Source organism: Anopheles funestus, chromosome 3RL (assembly GCF_943734845.2).
Source record: "Anopheles funestus chromosome 3RL, idAnoFuneDA-416_04, whole genome shotgun sequence".
NCBI lineage: Eukaryota > Metazoa > Arthropoda > Insecta > Diptera > Culicidae > Anopheles > Anopheles funestus.
This window is the reverse complement of record NC_064599.1, coordinates 20,842,472-20,869,112: the sequence shown is the minus strand read 5'-3', so window position 1 is coordinate 20,869,112 and position 26,641 is coordinate 20,842,472. Positions and strand designations below refer to the sequence as shown.

General features: G+C 39.0%; 1 protein-coding gene across 4 annotated transcripts in view; it reads right to left on the bottom strand.

The window, feature by feature from the left end:
- Positions 1-1,172: 1,172 nt before the first annotated feature.
- LOC125770098 (GTP-binding protein RAD) overlaps positions 1,173-26,641 on the bottom strand; it is a 35,099-nt gene continuing 9,630 nt past the window's right edge. Inside the window, exons 3-11 of one of the 4 annotated variants that reach the window (XM_049439334.1) lie at positions 16,671-17,171; positions 14,262-14,403; positions 13,917-13,949; positions 11,402-11,524; positions 10,049-10,270; positions 9,796-9,881; positions 4,388-4,568; positions 4,176-4,309; positions 1,173-4,110 (exon numbers count right to left, since the gene is read on the bottom strand). In XM_049439334.1, the coding sequence (XP_049295291.1) occupies positions 3,967-4,110; positions 4,176-4,309; positions 4,388-4,568; positions 9,796-9,881; positions 10,049-10,270; positions 11,402-11,524; positions 13,917-13,949; positions 14,262-14,403; positions 16,671-16,877 (1,272 nt within the window). In that variant the 5' untranslated portion in view covers positions 16,878-17,171 and the 3' untranslated portion in view covers positions 1,173-3,966. The remainder of the gene's footprint in view (positions 4,111-4,175; positions 4,310-4,387; positions 4,569-9,795; positions 9,882-10,048; positions 10,271-11,401; positions 11,525-13,916; positions 13,950-14,261; positions 14,404-16,670; positions 17,172-26,641) is intronic. The other 3 variants (XM_049439339.1, XM_049439335.1, XM_049439338.1) reach the window with 3 other exon arrangements.

Here is a 26,641-nt window from a genome sequence, read left to right as displayed (position 1 = left end):
GCAAAAATGAGGAAAATTTTACATTTTCTCAAACAGGGTATGGAACTTGGTCCCTCGAATAACTTCCGACACAGACATCTGAGGGCATGGCCGTCCAAGAAGAAAATGTAGCCATTGGTGTCATCTACCGACCACAGATTAAAGATTGGCGATCCGTTTGATACCGACAGAGTTATAGGCAAAACTTGGTGCAAGAATGAACCTTTTGAAATTTTCAAATTTTTAAATTTTTCCTTTTTTCTTATGATTTTTTATTCTTTATTTAATTTACCGGGCCGTTCTTTGTGCATAATAATAATAATAATTTACAGCATCATTAGAGTGAAAAGAAACTTATTTCAACAAATTCGCAAAGAATTTGTCAAAGAATTTTACAAAGAAAGTATAAAAACAATGTTTACCTAAAATGACATCCCGCTCTAGCGATGTGACTTTAGTAAAGTGAAGAAACAAGAAAAAACAAAGCGTGTTTTATATTCAGTGAACAACGTATGTTTTATTTCATTGAAAAGTATTGTAAAAAAGAAACAAAAAAACAGTAGAATTTAGCATGTACAAGATGCTGTAGCTATTTAAATGTATTCGCATTCCTCACTTCCGTCTGTACTAGGTATATGGTTTTATCGACAAACAAGTGTTTCGTTTTATTTTTCCTTCTCTACTGTGATACTTTGCATATTGCTTTCTTGCAAAAATCTTCATATAGGATCGAAAGAAGTACAAAGAGCTTAAGAGCTAAATGGTTATAAAAAGTAAACTTAAAAATATTGTAGCAGGCTTGCTTTTGTTTTTGAGGCTCGATAGATTACGGGTGTAAGTTTCTGGATGGATGTTAGTTTTAATGTTTAAAGTTTGTTGTCTATTTCCATTGTTTCATGCATTCGTTCCCTTCTCTTGCGCACGGTTAAGAACAGGATTGGTTTCATTATTGTTATACATGAAAGAAGAAAAGGAAAGATACGAGATGTTCCGTTTCTGCTTCACTTACAATGTGTATACGGTCGCAAACAGAACGCACTACGCACTTGTTGACATCATCTAATATTATTATTATTATCTTTGGGCCCACAGTTAACAAGTTATCAACTTTGTTTAAATGTTTTTTTGATATACAACTGAATGCGAATGCGCTTTCCGTTTTTTTCATTTTTGTTTTTGATATAATTTTTAAGTTGTTTTTTTTTTGTTTAAACCTTTCTTCCTTCTATATCGACTTGTTTTGATGAATTACTTTATACTATCTTGCTTTCGTACGAAAGACTTATTGCTATGTTTTGCTTCCTTGCTTCTGTGTATGTTTGGTTTAAACAGTACGCTTATTGTACAAGACGTCGATCACCAACAACACATGATACCGGTACACGAACGATCAATGACTATATAGCCTGGATAACTTTGTGTTTTGTGGGTGCTTTTATATGTAATGTTAGGTGCTAAGGTGTATGTTACTGCAAGAGCAATAGATACTGTACAAAAAATCATTCACCATTTTTTAAGCTATTCATTTTGGCAACGTTTATGGTTTCAAAAGAATAAAAAAAACATTAGCAGTTAAGACAACATAATTTCCCTCTTTGAAAAGGAAGTAAGAAAATGGCTGCCAATTGCACTCTGGCGGGGAGCACTTTGTTTTTCAGTCAGTAATTAATGTACGTGGACAGAAAGTGAACCGATTTGTGGAAGCTTTTCGGTACGAAACTAAGCATCCAATAGATTTTAAATTGTGTTTTTTTAATGATCGTTTTTGTGCCATTTGAATACAGTATTTTTATGAAAAAGATATATAGGAAGTACAGATAGGATATTCAGTCATTGAGAAGCAAAGGAAAACATTATATAGGTTTTGGGGTTTATTCAAACAAAATAACGTTTTGTATTTAAACGTTGTATATTTTCCTAAACAGAGATATTGAAGCTATAACCAGCGAATACACACGGTACAGTCACATACACATCGTCGAAGTTATTGTCGAGTTTTTGCTATGAAAGAAGGTTTTTTGGTAGCTAAGAACCGATTCCACTAGGCTTTGCAACGCAGCACGGAACTATAATTTATCTACAAAAGGTAATGTTAATGGAAAAGCGTACAAGTATAAACAGTGGCGTAAATTTATTATCTTCCTATATTTATAAGTTTTGTTACGATTATTTCTTTTTTCCTTTTTTGCTTCCTTTTTTGAAGAAAAAAAAAATGTTTCCGAACATTCGCTATATCTTTAACGCATTAAACGTGTTTTCCTTTTTTATTTCTTATCTATATCTCTTTTGCATGTTCGATATGCAAGACAGAAAGAGAAAAAAACAACTTCACCAAACACCAAGTAAGGAACAAACAAAAAAACATTTCTATATTTATTCTTCACACATTTTTTTTTATTTCCGACCATCGAATCTCGCCTGTTATTTGTTTGTGTGAGTTTGTTTCTTTTTTGCTAAGACATTTTGTAACATTTTCCGATACACAAAACAAAAGAAAACACTGACCCAACGATACAAATAACGATAATATTTAACATTTTGTAGTTATTCCATCCCACCACTACGTATCACACCCCCACCGTCAAACAGCTCGGCCACACGGTAGGGTTACAGCCGTTAATTTGAAACATTATTCCCCATTTGCTTATAACTAGGATGGATGGGCAAGTGTAGAGTGTATGATGTCGGTTAATACAACAACCGATACGTGGTGTTTTATTTGTTTGTTTGTTTGACGTTTTTAACAAACCGCCAAAAATATGATCGGTTGCGCAAATATTGGCGGCGCGTAATATTTATGTAATGTTTGTTAGAATATTTTGTTTTACTTTTTTTGTCAAGACGCTTAGAGGCTACGTTTAAAGTTTTTGCTACTATTGCTGCACGGTTCACAAAATGTTATTGTTTTAACTTGTTGTTCTTTTCCCAATTTATTCTCTTCCTTTCTTTACGCTTATCTTCTGCCGGGGGGAAAATATGCTGCATACGTTTATGTGTTTATCTATTCATATTTAACGTTTTTCTTATCAAATTACATTATGTTTATTTTACTTCTGTTTTCTACGTGCTTGTCCTTGTTTTTTTTTTTGTAATAAAGTTTTAGTTTTCTTTTACTTGCACATTCTTCCTTTTTATCTTATACGGCTTGTTTCACGTAGAAAATATTTATATGTATATAATATGCGTGCGTGTTTGTGTATATGTTTTAACCATTAATGTTTAGAGACATTCGAGTTACGCATTTTACAGGGAACAAAAACAAAAAAAAAACGTTGGAAAACGATGTTGGGTCATCTCACAAGTGATACCAGAGATTTACTAAGAACTGTAGCAATGGCACATGGTATATGAAGTTATTTGCTTACAGGATTAATTTGATTTATCCCGTTTTCTTCAATTTGTTTCACTACCTTTTACCGAGTGCACTAGCTAAGCTATTTCTCAGCGTAGTAAACGGTTTACGTTTACTACCACGGTTCCATTACTTTTAGTGACCGATTACCGAACGTGCACTCAGTGTACGATCGCGTACGATCGCTCACAGACGTGTAGTAGTGTGTTCAACTGTAGAAACCGTCCTGTGTATTCGCCTTCATCCACACTACATTACACATAGCTACGCATTAGTTTCAGATACGCTGACCGAAGGCACTTTTTTTAGCATGATGTATAACGATATATCAATGTTACGGGTTTTTTTTGATGTTGTGTTCTTTAGAGTTTGTTTGAATTTTTTTGCGTTTGCTTTACTTCTTCTTACTGTAACTTACACCATTTCGAACGTTTCGACTGCTGTAATGATATACGTTAGGCGTGTTTCCTTTTATCTATCATTTTTTTCCATCCAATGTTGTTTCTTATTATCGCTTTACGATATTTTTTTTCTTGTTTTTCGTACCAACAGATTTAATGGTAAGGTGAACAAGAAAATCAATTACCAACAAATTGGAGTTTCGAACTGTGTCCTTCACCGGCACCAAACACGCTTTACAGCACCTGAAGGTTTTCACAGTTCTTAAACTTTGAATCCTCCTTGCCGAATATCCACGTGATCATCTGACGTGCCTTCATCGATGCTCGGACAACGCTACGATTTTTGTACCAGTGTGCGGACGATGGTTCACGAATTCCCTAGCGAAAAAGATTGTTTAGGAATAAATACATAAAACAAACAGAAACGGAGCAGGTTAACTTACCTGTACGGCGGATTGTTCCCTTTTAAGACGTATCTGTGACAGAATTCCGGCCAACAGTTCATCCACATTATGGTTGATTGCTACCGATACCTCGATGAATTTGATTTTGTGCGTACAGGCTAAACATTTGCCATCTATAGACGGATGGAGAAGATAAACGTGTCATAGTCATAGAGTAAGCTGTCTAACTTTGAAAACGGTGTCCTCCTTACCCTGTGACGATACAGCCCGTGATCGGGCCAAATCGATCTTGTTCGCTACCAGAATCGTTGGCCGTGACCGGCTCACGTCCATATCGTGCAGCATGTTGAGCAGCTGGTCCGCCCGGCTAAATGTCGCCTTGTCTACCACGGAGTACACCACCAGAAATGCGTCCGCCTTAAGCATTTCATCCTGCAATGACAAGAAAGGGCAAACATCAAGAAACGAAGAAGCAGAAAAAAACGACTTAATCAAGGCACGAGGCACCGAGGGCAGGGGACGGGGTACAAAAATCTCACTTTCCCCTGCTGCTACCGTACCGAAATCTGGATTAGCTTGATTATGTCAACTCGCATTTCGCATTAGTATTCCGCTCGGACCTGGTCGTGCCCTTCCTATACAGGCACACATACACAAGCACCCAGACGGATACGCTTCCGATTAGAACGAGACATCCTTTCCGTACGGTGGTGGCGCTGTACGGAATATTTTATCGCGCTATCGCAAATAGAACTCCACGCCCGTGGGACCGGTGACAAGGCACGAACGAACGGCACGACAGTTAGCAGAGGCAAACCGGGCCGGTATGCTTTGACTCTTTTAATCCCACCACACTCCTGACATTCGGTGGGTAAGCGCACGGGGTAATTCAAATAGCTTCCACAAACAATTCTGCGTCGTTCCCAGCGACACGCCACACGGACGACTGTTTTTGTCTGTTTAGACGGGTTTGGTTTGACTAATTGACCACGGTTCAATTGAATCCATTTCTTTGCATTTTCTCACCAATTAGTAATGATTTAATGACGTCGACTTTGGGGAGACCGGGCGCTTTTTTGTATGTTTTTCGCCCGCAATGTCCTGTCGGGCTGTCACTTTGTCTTTTAGACGCTTAACGTAAAGTAATTATGGAAAGTGAGGGTTAATGTTGCTGATGTAATTTAGAACGTTTGATTATTATGGTTTATTGCTTTTTGCTGCAATAAGTTTAATACAGCTGGGATGGATATAAAATGTTAATCAGACTAACTCTTTCTTTTTCAGCAAATGAACTGCTGAACTGAACTGAGCGAACACTGTAAATAGTAACTTTTATAACAGCTTCTTATTTTTTAATTGTCATATTATGGAATCGTAAATGGTAATTAACTAATCTTGTATTTAATTAGAATGACTTATTTTAACACATTCCGGTGTTACGTTGGAGTTTCGAAGACCACAATTTGGCTTAAAAGAAATCTTAATTTTTATTATTTCGAGTCCCTAAGCTTAAGATCAGATTTTTTTTAAATTTTTTAACTTTTAACTTAAGTTCAAACTAACTCCACCACCAACGGTTTTATTTTAATATTAAGTAGGAGTATGTATGTTTTACTCTTCGTTAAGCAACTTGGCAGACTATCTTAAATTGATCAGTTATAAAAAAAATGAGTGAGATAACTTCAATAATATTTTTATGCTTAAATTAAACACATTCGAATGTAACTTAAAATTAATCCAGAAGTAGATACAACTTTAACACATGAAATTAAAAACAGTACAAAAATTCTTTAAATAAAATTGTCGTTGATTTTGTTTGTACTCTCTTTTTACAACTAGTTTTTTTTATTAATTTTTATATAAGATTGGCACATTTTTTCTTATTTCAAATACACCGAAGAAAAAAAGATTCAATTTATAAATAGAAAAATAATATAATATATTGTACATCCATTTAAGCTTCACGCAAAAATCTTCTTGTAAGTCGAAATTAATGTCAAAATAAAATTATGTGAATTTTTTTCAAACAATAATAACATTAAACCCAACATAGGATCATAAAAATCTTCACATCCATCAATGTAAACGAAAACCCAAATAAAACTGCGTTTTTTTCTCGCTCCACCATTCTCTCTGTTTTGCTCGAAAATTAAATTTATGCCTTTTTACAATATTCATAAACTTCCCTCGACCGTGTAAAAACGGTAAGGAAAAAAAACAATCAACCCAAAATGCATAGACGCATAAATATGGATCGCTTACAATCTTATCATCATCCTGGTAGCACGTACCCGGGACCGGTTCACCTGCGATGCAAATCATATCTTTGATTAAAGGAAATGCTTTATGTATGTGAAGGACAAATACACATCACGCACCATTTTGAACCTGCAACCATCAGCATGCTCAGCATGAAAAACACCATGCGCCTCCATTCCAGTTGTCTCAAGCTGTTCGTTATCTACTCTCTTTCTCGTATCTCTCTCTCTATCTTTCCCTTTCTCCCTTTTTTAGCAAAAAACGATGATTCAGCTCGGTTACTGAATTTCTAATTTGGAACTATATCTGTCCTTTTACGAAGAAGAGAAAAACAACCCCCAGAACACAGATAGTGCTGTGTAGGGTAGTATGATATGGCAAAAAAGGTGTAGTAAGGGTAGTACGGATCTTCCACTGATTAAACACGTTTGTTCTACGGATGAAATAAAATCGTCTGTATGTTTTAGCAAGGACGCGTGTGCATGTGTGTGTGTAGTATGTTTGACCCTCGGGCTTCAGTTTCACACCCTGGCACACTCATGTTACTGTTTAAAATTCATAAACGATTCCATTTGCTGTCTGCCGATTAGGACATAATGCGATCCGGTACAAAGTGAAGTCTGCTTTTGCCTTTTTTTTGCTTCACTGTAAACCTTTCGCCCTATAATAGGATATCATCTTTCCACACAGGATGTGCCGAACGTGCGAGTGCCAGAAGTGAAATGTTTCACAGCTCAGCTCGAGCTCGATTTAAATATTCATCTACCTTTTTGTTCTTTTTTTTGGGCTCCAAACTTCCGTTTGTTCTTTTCGGTCGACTGATAAGAAACATGTGCAGAGTATATAAAATATTCTATTTTATAGCATTTCTACCTAAATGTGATAAGGATATACAGAGTAGTATTTTATATTTTAATATTATCAATATAAAAAAAAATCTATTCAATTCTACACACTCAAGGGTTAACTCTCCTATGTACTCTCCGTAAGGCCCCTAAAGCCCTCAAGACAGAAAGAATAAATATCCATATTGTTATTATGTTTTTTTTTTGACAGACTTAGACACAAACGTGACGCAAAATGGACGACCAAATGCAGAAGAAGAAGAAGAAGCACCCTAGGAATGTAGTTTTTCAAAAAATGGCTCCAGGCACCCAATGGAGGACTAGCTGCCCTTATCGTACAGCGATGGTACCACTCTGTCAGTTTCTGGTGCTCGGTCAGCCGAAGACTGACGGAATGGCTTGGCCAGATTAGCATCAGGAGTATTCTCCGGAAATGGGCGAGAACCCGGCACTGGAATCCTTGGCCGACAGCTTTCACTTAAATCCTCCTCTTTTCCATCTTTCTGCGACCCTTCCCCCAACCTGTTCTTTTCGCGGGTGCAAATAATAAAACGGACTGTCGCCTTTTCGAGCCCTGACAGCTCAAGTTGAAGTCCTTCCCGTGGTATGCCTGCAGCACGCAAATTCCACATCACAACCGGTACCACAATCGTACTGAGCGTTTAAGGTGGCGTAAAACATTTGCAATACTTTGCTTTAAATAATAAAAAAAAAAACGATGACAATTGTTGGCTTTAAAGGTTTGATAAAGTAATTATCATGCACAACGTACATAGTAGCGCAACGTGGCACACCGTAAGCCACGTTCCCGTACCGGAACACAGCAAAAGGATACAATCTGCGAAAAACGGAAAGCAAAAACCGGAACGGAACCGAACCTACGTCGCCGACCGTCGGGTTAAACGGTTATAGAAAGTGTTGATGATTTCGCAATAAAAGTGCCATGAATTCGCAATTAGCATGGCGAGGCGCGTGATGCGCGTTTCTTCCCTTGTTGTGTGGTCATTTTCCTTTCTTTCCCTGGTTTTCTTTTTCTATTTCCATTCGTGTGCGCAAAACTCGCGAGGCGTGATTCATGCTTTCTATGTGCTGTATGGTTGAAAACGGCATGATTTCATTTGAATGTTGATTAATTTTGCATTCACGGGTGTTGCCGTATTTGACCAATTAAACGAACCGAAGTGGGGTTTTGTTATTTGCCATGGGTTAGGAAAATTTAATTTTGCTTCACCGGCTATTACTTCTCATTCGTTTGTTTGATGCAAGAAACCTACCCCGAACTGTTTTGTCGTACAATGGCCTCTTTGCTGAGCTTTACCGTTTACCGGATTTGCTGTAATCTCCCCACAGTGTGCTGTTTTGTTTGGAAGATTACAAGCTGCTTGGGAATATCCATAAAAATTAATATGTATCTCAGCTTCGTTAATCTTACTTGCGGCTTTGCGTGAGTTTCCGTCTCGGGGGAACGCCTAGCCTTTGCGTGCAAATCGCTATCGGACCATGGAATCGTACAATCTAAATCAACCTGCCCGCACGATAGGTGGTTAAGACGCGTTTAATTTTTGGTGGTTCTGAACTTTAGCTTTCTGTAAACATTAATCGAACATTTTATGACCTTTGGGTTAGTGATTTATGAACATATTTTGTTTTTGATAAACCTATTGATAATCATATTCAAGATTGCATTATAACACAAGTTTTATCAGAAAAGGTGAGAATCATCTAAATCTAGACTTAAAATCATTTTTTGGAAATTAATTAGAAAATTCAACTACTCTGAAAAATTTTAATCAAAAACACAGGAACTTAACTTGTTCACTTACTTTCTTTTTTGAGTTTTTTCACTCTTTTCTCTCATTTTTTTTGGTTCGTTTTCGTTCCTTTTACTTCTTTTGTATTTAGTTTCATTTTTTCATTTTTCTGTTCATTCATTTCATTTCTTTAGCAAATTTCATTTCTTCTCTTTTTTTCATATTTTTTTGGTTTTTTTTTCTTAAGTTCCTTCTTATTCGATTTCTTTTTTTTTCTATTCAATCTGGTCCTATTCATTTCTTTTCATAAATTTAATCTCATTTTTGATACATTTTGTTCCTGTTGCGTCTTTCATTTGCCGTTGCTTCAGTTATCTTTTGGGATTATCAAAAGATTTTTTGGTTTTTATTGTTAGTTATAACCTAACTGCTTGTTTTATTAGAGAATATCATTAAATTAAATGTGCTTTTTACTTTCATTCCATTCCATTTTTAAATATGGAACTCACCAAATTCTAGCCATTTCAAAGGTAATCGTGTAATAACAAACGATAATTTCAAGAACTCGACATTATTAAGACAACTCCAGATGATAATTATCATGTGTTATGATCAACTACAGTGCTTAATAAATCTGACGCACAAAGTAAATACCATTTCTATAAGCTTCCTGTGCACAGAAACACTATCCATTGATTACACCAGCGGGCCAAATCAACATCAGCATGATTCACTGAACAAGAAAATCACTCACAGTGCTAAAGATCTCTACACCACTTGTGCAGTGTGGTCACACATCCTTACCTTATTTCCCATGCTGTCGGTGACGAACTTCAGTTCCGATTCTTCACCATTCAGAATGATGGATATATTCTGCTCACCCGGTGACTCTGTGGGAGGATGGGGACAAACGCGTAACGAGAAACCATTAGAACCCATATGATTGAACCGAGACGCAATAAAATCACATCATCTTCCACTCAGTGACACCAAGCAGTGGAAGAAAGTAAAAGAGAAAACATTCCATTTATCTTGACCATAGTTATGATGCTCTTACCTCGCGTATCGTACGCATTAATACATTCCGATGAACGGAACTGTGATAGGAGCGCACCCTTACCGACGCCCGGTGCCCCAATCATGAAGACGCAGTAGGAATCGATCGGAGGACCGGTTGGCGGTGTTAAGACCTCATCCACAACCCGCACCGGGCTAACCGGAGCCAAGCTGTTGCTTCTGGACCGCCGCCTGCGAAACGAATCGCCCCGGTTTACGACGCCTGCAAACGGGAGAAAAGAATGAAGTACAACCGTATAATGTGATGGTCTCGACGACTCTGGCACAATGATCATCGAAATCATTGCTTCTATTATCGGACGTTTGGTGTTTTGTGGTAACGTTCACCATTGACCCATTTTCCTAACGATATCGTTTTCAGATAATTTATTGGAACTTTTTGAAAATAATAGGGCATTATTTTGGGCAAAATAGTATATAAAATTAATAGTTACTAGCTCACTTTGTGTTACCTAAAGTTGTTCACATTTTAAATCTTTTTTTTCAGGATTCAGTTCTAACAATTGGTGTATTTTTTAACTTTTTTTGAACTAAAATACATTTGTTTAAAAGATGTTAAACATATCATTATTAACTAGATTTCTTATTAGAACTGGTAAATAGTTTGATTTGAAGTAAAATTTTAAGCGGACATGAAACTAAGGATGAGCTTTAAGTGAAGTTTATCCCTCAACAATAAACCACCGGGCGCCTCCATGTATAATGCTCCATTTAAAACTTTTGTTTAAACACTTAATTTTCATCTGTAATTTATTAAATTGATAAAAATTTGAGAAAAAGAGTAAATTTAAAGAAAGGATTATTAAAATATTCTGAAAAATTTTCCAACTCAAAAAAAAAACATTCCATTTCAACTCTAATGCGTTCACCCTACTAATCAGATGCTACAATGAGTTAATTATTACGTAGTTAATTTTACAAACCGGATCGCTATTTTCGGGAACCAGTAACGCGTAACGCGCCGTTTGAACCTTTTTCACCCAAAAAACGGTAGATATTATTTCCGGCTTCCCGGAACCAGCACCAATTCAGCGTTCATTACAAATGGCTGCCCGAACCCGACAGTCCATCGTTACGCCTAGCAGATGAAAAGGTCGGGCCCCAAAAACAAACGGTCCAGCACGGAACCCTTCGGCGAAATTGTACGCATCGCCAGCAGCGTGTTCAATCGCGCACGTTTTCTACCTAAGGTCGGTTATGAAGTGTACCGAACGTTTTTGAAATTGCCATTTGCCAAAAATGGCAAATTAAATCCCTTCCCATGCTAAAGAAAGCCCAATCGGAGGTCGTTCTTTTTGGGGTTTTTGGACCGCAACTGGTCCCATTCACTTACCCTGCTTCGATGAGCTGAACGTTCTCAGTCTGATATTGTCATCGTCGTCCTGATCGTCTATCTGCAGGTGCTGTAGGTTGATCTGCGGCACGTCCAGAAAAGCGTTCGATTTCCTTGGTGTTGCTACGGTCCGGAAGAGGTTCGTTTGGGTTCCGATTTTGATGGAGAGAGGACGAAAACGGGTAGAAGATAGGAAACAATTTCAACAACCATTAACAGCATTTTGGATGTTTTCGGGTTATGTCTTTTGGGAGGAAGTTTTCCCCAAACATTCTTTGTAAAGGCGATAACGACACATTCAATGGAATTGCTAATTAAGCATGCGTTACTGTGTACAGACACTGGGAAATGACACCATTTTTTGGAGGAAAGAACATTTACCTGTAATTTCTACTTTTCTACTAAGGTACTATATAAGCCAAATCTACCACACAGAAGAGCAGAAGAATTGAATCAGTTAGAAGCAATTTAAATATTCAATTTAAGATTAATTTCAGAAAGGAAGAGATCTGCGTCTTTTTGAGACTAAATTTATATTGAACAACAGATATTTTATTGGTTAAGACATTATGAGGCAATACAAAGAATGTTCCGAAATTTAACAAATTTGTTTACTTCTTTTATAGATATATATTTTTAGTTACAAGGTAACCAACCATCGTTGGTTGAAAAATCAAGAAAAATATTCTCATCCGTTTGTTAGGAATCCTGATTTATTACGTGCTTATTAAGATTATTATAGAAAGTGCCTACCAAAGGTTGCTTCAAAAATTGCAACAAAATACAAGAAAACGTCGGTAAATAAGCGTCCAATAGATACAGCAATGAAATCATTTAGTAATGATACTTTTACTTGAGGATACTTTTTTTGGGACTCATTGTTGTATGTTGAAAGAGGAATTTTCTTTAGGAATTTGTACACCATTGTTCAAAAAAGCTTTGTAGAAAATTATTCAAAACCCTTTTTCAGTCCCTTCTTCTTCTCGCGTTAGAAACTTTTTCCCTACTGCAAATTTTAGGTAATTGTTGGATATTAGATTTAATAATTTTCAACGCAAGTATTATATACATCAAAATTATAAAAAAATATATGTTAAAAAATCGGCAAACTAATAGTTCACTAAAAAATATAAAATAGAATATCATATCCGGTAGTACAAGACTCGATAGAGGCTCCAGAAAGTTCTGGTGTTTCTCTGAAATGTTTCTTCCAACTATGCATAAACTTTCACTCTGGAAATTTATTTATAAATAAAGCAGCTTTAACGCATTTTTTTAAAGAAGAATTAAAAAAAATATAAAGCACTCTAAAATATCAAGAAATGCATCGCTTGTTTATTTATTTTTATTTTTTTAACCCATACAAAACTACAATCCCAAACGCTTTGATCTCTGGAATCTGAGCTCTACACACAATCCGTACAGTAAATATTAAAGTTTCTCTTTTGCTCGAGAAAAATTGCCCCATTTTCAAGGGGCCCACAACACAACGGAGTTGCAAATGACAAATAGAGGAAAGGTCGATGCCGGTGAAGCTTGGGGATGAAATAATCAGGCCATATCATTTACCGATTACGTTCGATGTAAATGAAAGACACATTTGACGAAACCCGGTGTGCGAGGTTTCCCATTTCGTGGTTTTGTGTACTTCCCATCCAACCCCTAGACACCCATCAGGGGAACTTTGGCTCTGAAAGCTCGACAACTAGCCCACCCCCGGGTTTCGAAACACTATCTCCTAACGAGAAAACATTTCTCGGTCGGTCGATTACAAAACCAAATCCAGGACAACCCGGATTCCCCGGCCGGACGGTACAAACTCACGACGTGGAGCGCTTCGTAAACTTACACACCCTGGCACACTGAACGGAAGTGTGGGCGTATTCAAAGGATCCGAGAACCTGACATGAGCTGAAATTGGAATTTCTGAGTTGCTGTGCCATCCGGAAAACGGGACGGCATGATGGACTGTTTGGGAATGAGGAAGGGCAAAACATCACACCATCAAACATCGGTCGGTGCGAAGGGACAACATACATTATATGATCATCTCACAGTGCACAACAACCAGACAACAGCTGAACTTTGGAGTTTTAAGGGAGGGGAATTTTTGCACAAAAAAAAAACTCTTGCAATGGTTGGTCCTTTTGGTAGTGAAATTCTGAAGGAATATTTACATTCTAAGGATCACTCATTCGGTACAAATCGCAAATGCTAACAGAGTAGAAGAATAGTTGTAGGGGAGGATTTGAAAAAGTGTGCTGAAATGGGGAACTAGAGAAGGAAAAATTGAAGTGGAGATTGAGGGTAGACCGCAAGGAAAACATTTGCCACGGTCGATTCACAAGGCGGAATCCGTGCGGCGCATTGTACGGTCAACGTGAATAACGAACACGGGGGGGTTGACAGACAGATAGAAACACGTGGAAAGTTTCACACATACACACACACAATCATACGTATCAAACGCCAGAAAGAAGGCTATTTATAATGAGCACTTGCGCTTTCACCATACCTAACTTAATCCTTACATTTTGATGACGCCGCTCTGCAAAACGAGGTAAATGTCAAAAATGGTTCATACATGCCATGTTGTACGATATTGTCTCTTTCTTTTGTTGTGTAAAATTAAAAAAAAAAGCCATTTCCTTCACATTTTCCCCCCGTCACGGTTCCCAACAAAACAACCATTGCGTTACAAAGAACAACGGAAACAAGTAGCAAAAATACATTGTAACAAATGGCATTTGTTAGCAAATAAAGCAGCGATTTGTGATAAAATGCAAATGCAACAGAAATATTCTAATTTCAACGCTTTGCGGTCAGTTGCAGAAGCGGCCACTGAGGGTGTGATCTGTACCTGAATTGTGCATCGGGCGCCTTTGTGATCCTCGGCGTTTTTGTGGTGGTGGAGTTTCCGAATCATTCAACCGTGGCTCGCTGGTGCAGTGACCCCGCGAGTCCTGTAGTGTTGGCGGTGGTGGCTGTGGTTTGCGGCGAACCTGTTTGCAACCGTGGATATGTGAATTGATGATTAGTGCTGTCGTTTCGGTATTGATAGGGGGTTTCAATAGCAAAAAAAAAAATAAAATGGTTGGCTATTTTTAATCGAGTTCGAAAACAAATGGGTAATGAAATATGAGGAATAATTAGTATTAATTTTCCTTTATTTGATTACATCTTGATACCCTGAATCGGTATACAAAGCACGGAATATTAAGCATCACGGAATCGAATGTTCATTTAATTATCAAAATATTTTATGTTTCACTCATCTTGACGTTTGTTTACATAAAGAAAATATTTAAAAAATACTTTAAGGTACTGAATCGTAAAGCTACTAATAGTCAATGAAACTTTATTGATCGAGTATTGATCTCATTGGTTTGTATACGCTGAGAAAACATCAAATTGTCTGACACATAATACTCGACATAAAAATGTACATATATCGACTTATAAAGGTTTGTTTTGGATATTTATAGGTTTGGAGAGGTTTTACACGACTTTTTTATATAATATATATATTCTATATGAAATCTAAAATACACTCTATATGAAACCTAATATACCTAATATGGTTAAAAAAAATCCAAGTTTTGAAATTTTTTGAACTTTGTATTTAAACGAATAAAAATATAATCGAAAAAGATCCACTAAACCTAAGTACAAGTACACCTTTTTTAAAAAAATTTTGTTTTGTTTTGATTTAATCTAAACAAGACACTTTTTTACAGCATTTTCAACGATACTTCAACAAGTCGCCAGTGTATAAGAATTTTTGAGCTGATGGAAAGAAATAAGGTTTTCCCACATGCTGTTCATATCCTCCCCAAGGAGTGCTTGTTACAAGTGGTGAAAAATGGATCAACCATGATAATCTTAGCAAAAAAAAGGTAACCAAGAGATTGGAAACTCTTGAAGGTATTTCCAGTTTCCTATCTACCCAAAAAAAAGGAATTTCCTCAGGAAGTTACCGGTGTGATGGGATCAACTTCATGCTATTTACTACAAGCTATGCAAAAATCCGATGAAATCTTTCTATACACTTGACACAGGTGAACACGACAATGTGACGCCCAACGTTTTGGGAATTCAAAGTAAAGCCCACAAAAGTAAGATATGTTACCTTTGTCGGTACATTTCGCAGATGAATAAAACCGAACATTAAATCGATAGTTGGAATTCATCCAAAGTGAAAGATGTTTATCAGACGAAACATTAACATAAAAATAAAGCAGGAAAAATGATGCCATACAATGAAATAAAATATTTTTTATGATTATCTAATCTCGAGAATGACGTTTGTGACCTTGAAATATATTGGAATTAAATTGTATTAAAATTTTGATTAGAATATCTTATTAAATATCTTACTAAAAAGGTATAAAAGTAGGAACAGATTATAATTCTATAATGGCTCGACCTTAATAAACAGACATCCATTTTAAACGATTTCTCGTTGATAAATTGGTATTGCACTGCACTAGAATTTTGTTTAAATTTCTTAAGCTTTTACTCAACAAAATCTATTTTACATTAATTTTTGTTTATTTCGAAATACAAATACAAAATCAAATAACATTAAAGATTGACATTTCTTTAGGTAATTTTATATTTGGCACACAAATAAAACAACAGTTTATAAACAAGTTATTAGGAATATTAATGCTTTAATTAATAATATAAAAATTGATGTCACAAATAATTAATTAATGACACAAATAAAACTTTGTTTCTAAAACATATAAATTAAGAATTATTCTTTGAAAAACAAATGAAAACTAATAGTTTAATCATTGAAAAAAGCAATTATAAACACTTAAAGATTAAATGAAAAAGATTTAACTGTCCTCGTACTTGGTTGAACATAAATTAAGATTAGTATAACGTTAGAGCTGCCAAGCGGTTTAAGCGTTTTTTTATTGTTCCTTACATTATGGAAGAAATGGATTATGTAGTAAATTTTTTTTTGTGGTTTATACTATAAAATAAATATGTAAAAGTAATGGTTAGAATTGTTTAACGTCAAAAATTAAATTGATTAAAAAGGAAATTTGCCAGTCGACTGATGACTGATCCGGTACATGTAGTGTAAATTTCATTTTTCCTTAAAAGTCTTTATTTTTCTTTCTAATTTACCACCACCCTCGTGTACTTGTGTGTACAGTAAACAAAATAAATTAAACATTACAAACCATCTTCTAATCATAACCAAAACAAAGCAAAAAAAATCAGCACCACTTTAAAAAAAAAGGTTCCATCTTACCGATCGGGGTCCTGTGATACGTGCGCTCTGTGATCGCGTTGCTGGCTTTCTACGCCGATAGCCCGGCGTACCACTGTCCGGTGTGTCACCCTCCGACGGTGGGCTGATAATCGTTTCCAAGCTAGCGCAAGCCGGTGCCGATATCGACGAGCTGCGCTTTTTGTACGCAGGACGCGCCGACGACGACATTTCGTCTGCCATGGTCATCGGTGTGAGTCCGCTGCACCGAACCCCGGTGTCGTTTACGAATAATGGCCGAACCAGTAACACAGCACCAAACCGTTAAAGTGCGTGACTCTCTCCCTCTCTCGCTCTCACTCTCGCTCGCGCTCCGTTACGAAATGTTGCTGAAGATATTATTACTTATCGTGCTAATGGTTTACATGTACGTTTTGGTGTATGAAATTGAAATTGCTTTTCCGTATGTATTGGCCGACTGTACATGAACAGCTGCGTTTGCTCACCTTCACCAGTCACTGTCCGTGGTGCACGCCGTTAACGCTGGGGGAAAGAAAAAATGAAACAAAAAAAAACGGATACGAAAAAGATTACTATTCACGCTTTGAATTCGTTTTATTTTCGTGATGGTGTAACACCCTTTAACTCTTCTATCGCTTATGTTTCTGTTTGTACATTAACTCAAGTGTGTAAACTTCGGATGCATTCATTACACCCTTTACACTGCATTTACACTTAAATGAGCGGGCGGAGGACGATAGTTTAGTACTTCTGCTACGGTAAAACAGTGGCATGCGGGCGTCAACAATAGACGTCAACAAAACGAGCTTGAGCGGACATGTGTCGCCTCCCCCCGTCCGGGAACGGAGTGTATCCGTGAAAACAGGAAAGCCCATTGCTTGTCAACCATATGCATCATATCGTTTGCAAAAACCCCATCCATCGCCCATCCCTTCCCGTGTACATCTGGGCCCGGAAGCCATTTACACCGGTTGCCTTCTTGCGGACCAAATCTGGGCCGCACGAAGTGGCACCAGCCACTGGTTGGAGGCTCATGAATAAACATCAAACTGTACTGGTAGCAAACGATTTGCCACCGAAGAACCATCGAGTGCGCGTACCCATATATAACATGTCCACATACATAAGACCATATATAGACTTTGCTTTGATGGCTCTGCTGGAGGAAAGTATTCCACCCTCCTGGTTGGCCAAAGGGCCCTGTGTTCCCCATTTGATGTTTCTTCCCTGTTCCGGAACTCTTCGAACCCGTACTTCAAAACTTCCACTAAATTCAATTAGTTAAAAGTTGCACCAAAAACCGTCCAGTCAACTTTTACCATTTCATATCAGTGGTTTTCAGTTCCTCCTGCCCGGCGACTGTTTGGCGACGTTTCGCCGCTATATTGATAAAGCAATAGAGCAACTGTTTTACACACCTCCATTTCCATTTCCACGGCGTTACAGTTTTCCCCAACCGTTTGTCCTTCCATCGTGTTTGACGCTTGCAAAACAATGTTCTGCAAACCTTCCTCTGCTGTTCTCCCGCACCTTTTTTCCGGCCGACAAACCTTTTGGTAGGCTTACAAGGTAGGTGCTTTGTGTAAGTTTCACTCAACGCCCACTTCCCCCCTCAACTTGTTGTATTACCGATGTGCCGGCACTTGCTAACAAGAAGCCCCGGAAGAATTTCTTGTTTTGGCATATCTTTTGCCTTTTGCGTGTCTGTGTGTGTGTGTGTGCTTCGACAGCGCAAATGGCCGGGCAAGACCGGGCGCTACGGGGAAACCATTCGCACGAAGAATTCAATATTTTAACGTCAGTGCTGCAAAACTGAAGCGAGATCTCGGGGAAAACCTGGGTTCGTTTTCCCAACCATGCCGACATGGTATGTCCTACAAATGTTTTGAGTGCAATAGGCGAAGGTTTTGCGAGGAAAAGAGAAGGAGGGAAATGGGTTTCGTAACATGCGGGTGAATGTTTTTGTACATGCACGCGAAACTCCCTCCGCTAACATCGGCCACATCGAAGGATCTCGTAGCAGCACACACTCACACACAAACACACTCAAACGGTAGTACCAAGATGGAAAGGCACTTTGAAGTTGAGAATGAATTCAATTAATTGTTGCTCTTCCAGAGAATTAATGCTATATGCGTACTTGCTCCGTAACCAAGGACAGGGTTGAAGCGATTTAATTTACCTCAAGTTAGCCGAAATGGCAAACATGTACGTTGAGCTTTACTCACCGCTAGATACTGAGACGTGGAGCTTAACGAATTTCCTCAGCACAAAAACACACCTCTTCGACAAGTGATTAGACACCTCATTTGTGGTTCACCTTAGGAAGGATGTTCTCTCCCGAAAAGCCTCCGGGGAGGGGAACCTCGGGGTGCATGTTAAGGTAACATTCATTTATCTTGCTGACACGGCTCGAGTATCATTTGCATTGTTTTGCAAGCAAACTGTTGCCTGATAAATGATGATTAATGATGGTAGGTTACATTCTTCGAAACAACATTTCTTCAACAGTGACAGAAATAAGTTATGATTTTGTTGGAGTTTAATAGTGATTGGCAGCTTTAGTGCTTCGTGTGGACTAAGGAGAAGGCCTACAACAAACTAGAGTTGAAAATATATTTTTCTAATGCTTCTTACTCTATAAGAGCTTGAGATATTTTTGATTAAAAGATGGGCATACGGAACCAGAATAAGAATGAGTGATTTAAATCATATTAGTGAGTTATAAGACTCATTTAAAGTGATTTAAATCACTCCTGAGAGAGTTAAATAAGAATGAGTGAGTTAGATTGGAAGTGAACTCTCCGCTGCGGTAGCAATTTCTCACTGATTTAACATGAGCTGAGATGGTTTGAATACGTCTCACTAAGAGGTGAGCCCATCTCAGCACGTAGAGTTCAATCCCTATCAGATTCACTCGCTCACACAACAACTTTTTTAAGCCTTGCTTTATTTGAATTCTCTGACTTCTTACGAACTAAATGAAACTGCTTAATCAGGTTTCTATGGCTGCCTGAGTGAACTACCAGGCGTCTCCATTTGTTTATAATACATCAGTTAAAGCCTCATTACTTCGACGGTTTAGCACCGATCGTTGGGAAACCATCGAAAATAATTAGTTAATTAGCTAGGGAAGTCACATATCAAAATGGAAATTATAATAATTATTTTTATACAAAGCTAAAGGTGATTATTTTTCAACGGGTTTTTTCTCGATCATTTGAGTTTGAGTAAAACTTGAATAATACTAAAATTGGTTCAACAAAAATACTTATTACACGAATATTTCCTGGCGTATTTATTTATTTTTCCTGCTATCCTTTTGCATAAATTTTCTTTTCAACATTCTCTCCATCCGATTCTCTTGAAGCATTCCTTAGCATTCTTGGCTGTTCCATCTTTTTTGCTCTTAAAAAACACAACACAAGTACGTTAAGTTTATTTCACCAGTTATGTTTATAATCAGCTCAGATGACAGGCAGTTTGTGTACACAGTAACGTACTACCTACAACTTTACAAACGAGTAGCGCTGGAAAGCACCGGAAGCACGTCTCGTGAATATCTAAGACGTCAGCAGAAACCCTTCCAAAGTAGCCCTCGGCCCTCCCCATTTTAACTGCTCTCATGTACCAAAACCCCTGTGAGGTCGCAAAAATGCAACCCTTTTGCATGCCAAATCTTACAAAACAAGACGAACGGTCGGTCTCTCTCTCATGCATGTTAGTACAGGGTACAAACATGGTCACAAATATTGTTACGTAAAGGCTGGCACAAAAGTCCCCCCCGCATATTCAGGTAGAGTAAAGCAGTGGGAAAAAAAAGCCCCGAAAAAGAAACCCACCGAATGAACGAAAAAAAGGCATTACTTTGCACAATTTGTTACAATGTCCCTATAGGGTCTCCCCCGGCATTCGCACACTGGAGAAACGCTCAACCGTTTGACGTGAACATTTTGTGGAATTTATCGAGAGGTCAACTATTCCACCATGGACCAAACCAAACCCCAACTGTACCGGGTCCTGCTGTCCAGCACCCACCCAGCACCCGAATGTGTTGTTTTGTTTAACTTCGCTACGCTGCCACTTAATGCCACTGGTATCGTTAGCAAATGCTTCCACCACATTCCCAAGAATACCTGAAAGCCATCCGAAAAACCGAAAAAGAAACTTTTAAACTTTTGCCACCCACCGAAACCATTGCTGTTTTTTTTTGTTCCTGTAACTTTATTATTTTAAGCATTGGTTACGGTCAAAGTTTCTCGTCTCTCAGTAGAACTTCCACAAAGCAAGTGCAGTTACGCATTGCGCACTTACACACAGACACACAGAAAAAGAAACTTTTCCAGTCCACTTCAAATTGTGCTACAAACAAATGTTCAAATATCATTGCCAGTCTCCCGGCCACTTGTAAAGCGGGGCACACTTTAAGAGAGATCACTTCAATTGGTGAGCTGTGTGTTGATTGCAAGACGGTTTTGTGTTCGTTAGCATGTTGTACTCCGATTATGGTACTTCCTTTTTGCCAGGACTTTGCCCCCCCGCTCCTCCCCTTTGGATAACGATTCACGATTCCGTATGCTTTTATTTTATTGTTTTGCTTGATGCCTCATTACTGCAAATGAAAGCGCACACGATAAGGCGCACACGAAAACGCCTGCGTACGTCGTGGTAAAACAAAACATACTCGCTTCCCTCTCTCCCCACATCCATCCGCCATCCTCCCCCCCTTTTCTCTAAAACAAAATGGACACGAACCACGAAGAATATGTCATTCCGGTACGGTTAAGTAATTTCCCTTCTTAATGTCGCTTCGAATATACCTTCCTTCCCTGCTTCTTTCATCTTCCAATTTTCCTCTCTCCCCTTGTCTCTCCATCCTCCACCACCTCCTCCCCTCCGAAACACCAACAAAAGATTATGTTGTAAATGCACGGCCACCATTAACCATGTGGCGGACCGGAACAGGAGATTGCCCAACCAAAGGATAAGCGCACAAACAGCAAGTGACAGCAAGTCGAATGAAAGAAGCAAAACCGACCACATCCATGGGGAATTAAACTCCGTAGCCGTACGTTAAGGGCTAGAAGAAGAATAAAAAAAAACATTGCCGCATAAAACAACGGGTTAATACTTACAGTCGTTTGCCGAAGCGAACGCAAAGTCACAACAAACAAAAAACAACAACGAAAAATGAGGATGAAAGGAACCTTTCGTTCATGGACAGTAGTTGCTCCAATCCCGTAAGCTGTTTATTTGCAAATATGAATCATCTAGCAAAACTGGGGACCAACGATCGGAGGGAGATTAGCATGGCTTACCAAGGGGAGGGTAGTTTGCAGATGGGTTGCCGGACGGGTGTGATTGTGTATGATGGAGGTCGCTCTGGATCCTGGTGGTTTATTGTGACGTGTGTATGCGTCCACCTCGCAAACTTGCCGTCTCCCCCCCTACAAACCCCTTTTTGCTCCTTTATGACAGATATCACTTTTAATGTCTGGCTGTCGAGAAGAATTATGCAGACTAATCACTGACTCGCTCGACAGCCCAACGTTTCTTGGCGAAGATTGCGATCAAACAAGTACAAACAAGCAAAGTGTGTGATGGTTGGCCGTGGGGACAAGCTTTTTAAATGAGATTTTTATGCAGATTAGACGGATTGTATCGTGTAGCAAAACAAAAAAAAAAACACGATGGGGAGAGGAAAACAACCGCGTTAAGGACAATTAACGCTCAACTTGGGAAGGTTCGTTTGTTTTGTGTGTGTTTTTTTTTTCTTGCTCGACAATGGAAATTGTTCTGTACAATTATTTTACAGCGATCTGAAACTGGACTGATTTAAGTATTGTGTTGAGTGAAGAAAAGAAATAGAAACAAATTAGACAGCGGAAGATTTTTTCTTTTCAAGAAAATTGTAGGCCATCGGTAACAACTTCACACCTGACGGGATCTGTCGTCAAATTGAAGACGTGAGGTATGATTCATTATCTACCAGAAGTCTGCTTGCTATGGGTTTAAGTAGCTAGAAGCTTAAACAAGAGATGATTTCATACTTCTATCATTGACAAGGACTTGAAGATTGAGCGTTGACGACGACTTTGACACTTAAAGATCGACTTCGTCCCATTTGTGGATATCTAAATGTCACTGAAAAGATCGCCACTATGCTTCAGATTCTGAAAAGAATAGTGTAACAGCTCTCCCATTCCTCAGGCATTGGGTTCTCCATTGGTTCTCCATGGGTTCTCCAACCAGACACTATAGAAAAAGAAGTGCCTCAAGAAGGAGGAAATATTGGGAGTCAAATCAAACTATAAAAGGATGGCAAAGACTAAGGCTTTTGAACTGCATATCAGGAGTAATTGTCTACAACGTCATGTAGAAAGGCGTCATACAAATCCTAACATACACAACGATACTCTACTGATAAACAAAGAAGTCATCCAAAACTGAATCTATCTGAGAAGACTTTGTACAGGTGGACATTACGATTTCTTCATGAGGTTTGTCAAGATCTAAAAATTCTAACTTTGAAGGACCTGTGGTTCATCGAGAATGGTGAACGATCTTGACTCTATTCAACAAGTTGAAGGAATCTTGGGCCTTCTTCAAAGTTGTGATATTTTTGAACAAAGACGCTGAGAAGGTATTCTATTCTGCAGACATCAAAGAGTTTGCTAAAGCCCTAAAAATTACTTGAAATAACATGTAACCACCAGAAGGATTGCAAGTATCACAGGTTGATATGACAAGACTCCGATATTCTAGCTTATGATCACTTCTCTTCGCTCCTCTTTTTCATCACACTTTATCCATTTCCAAGTTTATCCAAGTTTCAAATATTTGCACCAATTATTGTTAGAGGCTCCCTTTTCAATTCTTCAAACTCATAAAATAAATCTAAATTGTAATATATTTATCCATTAACTATAACACCAGAAAACAATCAACCAATGTTAATTATTATATTAAGTATTCATATAATACACTTGTACTTCCTGCTTAGGTTGCAATCGACAATTCGCTTGATTGTAATACCTCTCGAAAATGCAAAGTTTAAAGCGCAAGCAAACAAACAAGCGTGAAACATCGATTACTCTGTCGCCTTTACGCCCGTTAAATTTTACTCTCCGGTCCGCATTCTTATTCATTTTACACTACTGTACCGACTGGACTGGTAACTTTGGACGAGTAATCGACACACTTACTAACTCAAGGCACACCACTCAAGCCTCGCAAGGCTCACAGCTGCTATCCATTCGGCTTGGGGTGTTTATTTAATGGAATTTTTAATTATCCTACGCCACCATCGGATCCACCGAACCAGAGTTCCGCAGATTCATAATTCATGAGCTGAAGCTGGTCCGGTTGAGGATTTGCACCATGTGGCCGGTGACAATGGATCACCACCAAAAACAATCCAGGCGCTTTACGGGTGGTCGCATCCCGTTTTATCACTATTACAATTAGCATTCATCCAGCCACCGATCGAAAATGACCTGACTGCTACTGCTGCACCGTACATTAAGTACAGTAATGTCCGCTTTTAGAAACGGCACTGCACCGCAACCAGACGCGCATTTACTTTAGTCGCTTTCACATGAACCAGTTTTAGTCGTTTGGCCTGAAAACCTCGGTAAGGAAAAACTGAAGTGAAAACTCTGCCGCAACATCCCGAAAACCCCATCAAGGCGACTGCCACTAATCAGTTTAAGCGAAACATAATTTTCCACTAGCGCTTGCGAACGGATGCAACGATTGCAAACCGATGCAACATAATTGAATGTCTGCCACTCACTCAACACAGCACAGCAGAAGCGTTCCCACCGACGCCTAATGTCAATATCAACCGATGACAAGGCCCACATAACACACCGGGTGGACAGCCTTACGGCTCACGGTTTTATTTGTACGTGAAGCACAAATTATCCGGCACCCTTCCAACGGGCAGTGGGACCGATGAGCGCGTCAGGCTTGCAATCATGCTCATATTTTTCCCCCCTTCAACCCATGCACCTTACCAAACCCATGCACACCAGAGCGTGCTGTCCTTTTGCATCGTCCTCACACCTGTTGTAGGATGTGCGCCATTGTTGCATTGCAAAGTTTCCCGTACCCGTTGCATTTTAACACAGCAGTGACAGCTTCACCGCACAGAAACCCGCTCCCGGCCCCGATTCCGGCTGGTTCCCCTTTATTATCCTCGACCCTCCCGGGTGGCGTCAGTTCTTTATGAAGTTTTAACCCGATTACCGCGTCAAAAAACCCCGGCATGTATGTGTAACGTGTAGTGTGGTGTGACAGATACGTTACAGGTGAACAACAGGGTGAGTACAACAAACAAGGGACGACCGTGAAAGATCGTCCACCGGAGTGCTAGGGTACCGGAGCCGCGTACCGGGTTATGGTGATAAGAATGGCTCGACGCTTTTGCGACATCGCAACCGGAAAATAGCACCCAACATGGCATTTCATAACTAATACCCAGTGTATGTGTTACCAGCGTTCGAATGTTCGAGGATTAAATAACGTGATTTGTGCCTGGGTAGAGGAGCGTTTTTTTTCTGCAAATGTGTGTTATAAATACGTTTGGAATTTATGGCTGTACGTTAGTGAACGATAGTGACTAAGTCGTAAGTGACCCATTTACTTTAAACTGTCAGTAAATTAATCCCACTGGCCATTGTGAGCCTTCAATAATTGCGCCTAAAAGTTAGGCTATTTTGTGTAGTTTCTTTATAGCATCTTCAAATGAATTACCAAATGAACTTAAGAATAAAGTAAAAAAAGCGAAAATACAGCTACACTAAGGTCTGTTTGCTAAAGTAATCTTTTGATAACTGGCTATTCCATTAATGGATGGTATGGATGGCCTACGAAGAAAAGCGATTTACCACTGTGCAGAGGATGAACCCGTTGTGAAAATTATATTGCATCCCCAACAACTGCAGTCACATCCGGTGTTGTGTCACATGGCAAGTAGTGAAACAGTTCACTGGCGTAGCTAGTTGATCTGTTCCTTCCCGAGTTTGTTTCTGCCCGGGAAAAAAGCAAGCAAGAAAATTCTAAAGACTAAAAGAGTTCCGGAGCTAAAGTTCCCGGTTTGGTTCCCGACAGTGGCTGCGGGCCGGATGATAACGGCCAGGTCACTAATCGTCAGACTGATGGCAACACCTTCATGGCACAACACAGCGGGAAAACGCCTATATAGGTTCATTCAAGAGTATACCTCGAAAGAGAACTCGTAGAACCGTATCTCTCGGTACGGAAATTTGCTACGGTTGCTGTCTTTTTTTTTCTCATTCCATTAACGGTCTCTACCATAAAACGTTCCGTATCACGGTCATCAGCCGTCCCTGCCGATGACGGGCAGCGATTTTCCTTCGGTTTCCGGTTTCCGGCCGGTCACTCCTTTTCCTCACCTCCGCATCATCTTTGCCAGACCGGCCCCGTAAGGCGGTGAAACCGAATCAGAAGACACATCCATTAGATAGATGAATAATGGTTTGTAATGATTGAAATGTGCAAGTGTTTCCAATGGGTGCGCAAGTGCGCATCGTCCATCGCTTTCTAAACCCATCACGACTGTGGGAAAAGGCGGAGGTGAATTCATCGCTTATCGGGTTTGCGCGTTTTGCAGACAGGGGCGGAAAACAAGCGACAGTACCCCGAAATAGATTGGCGGCTTCGTGCCATAGTCGGCTGTGTATGGCTATGTGGTTTGGCCATTGGCTTTTTTTTTCCCCATCCCGTAATGATGGTGACTAGCCATCGCTTTGGCTATGGCGAGCATACTTTCAATTCCTAGCACGTGCATTTTCAACCACGCGGCAACGTATAGAGGCGCAAAACAACTGCGCGGTTCCGTCACCGCCTCGTTTGGTTCCGTTCATCCACATCGCCGTCATCGTTGGTCGTTCGGTTTTCTTCTTTTTTTTTGCTACATTTTGGTCTACATTTTCTCTTCGAAGAATGTGCTAGCTAATGGTAAGACG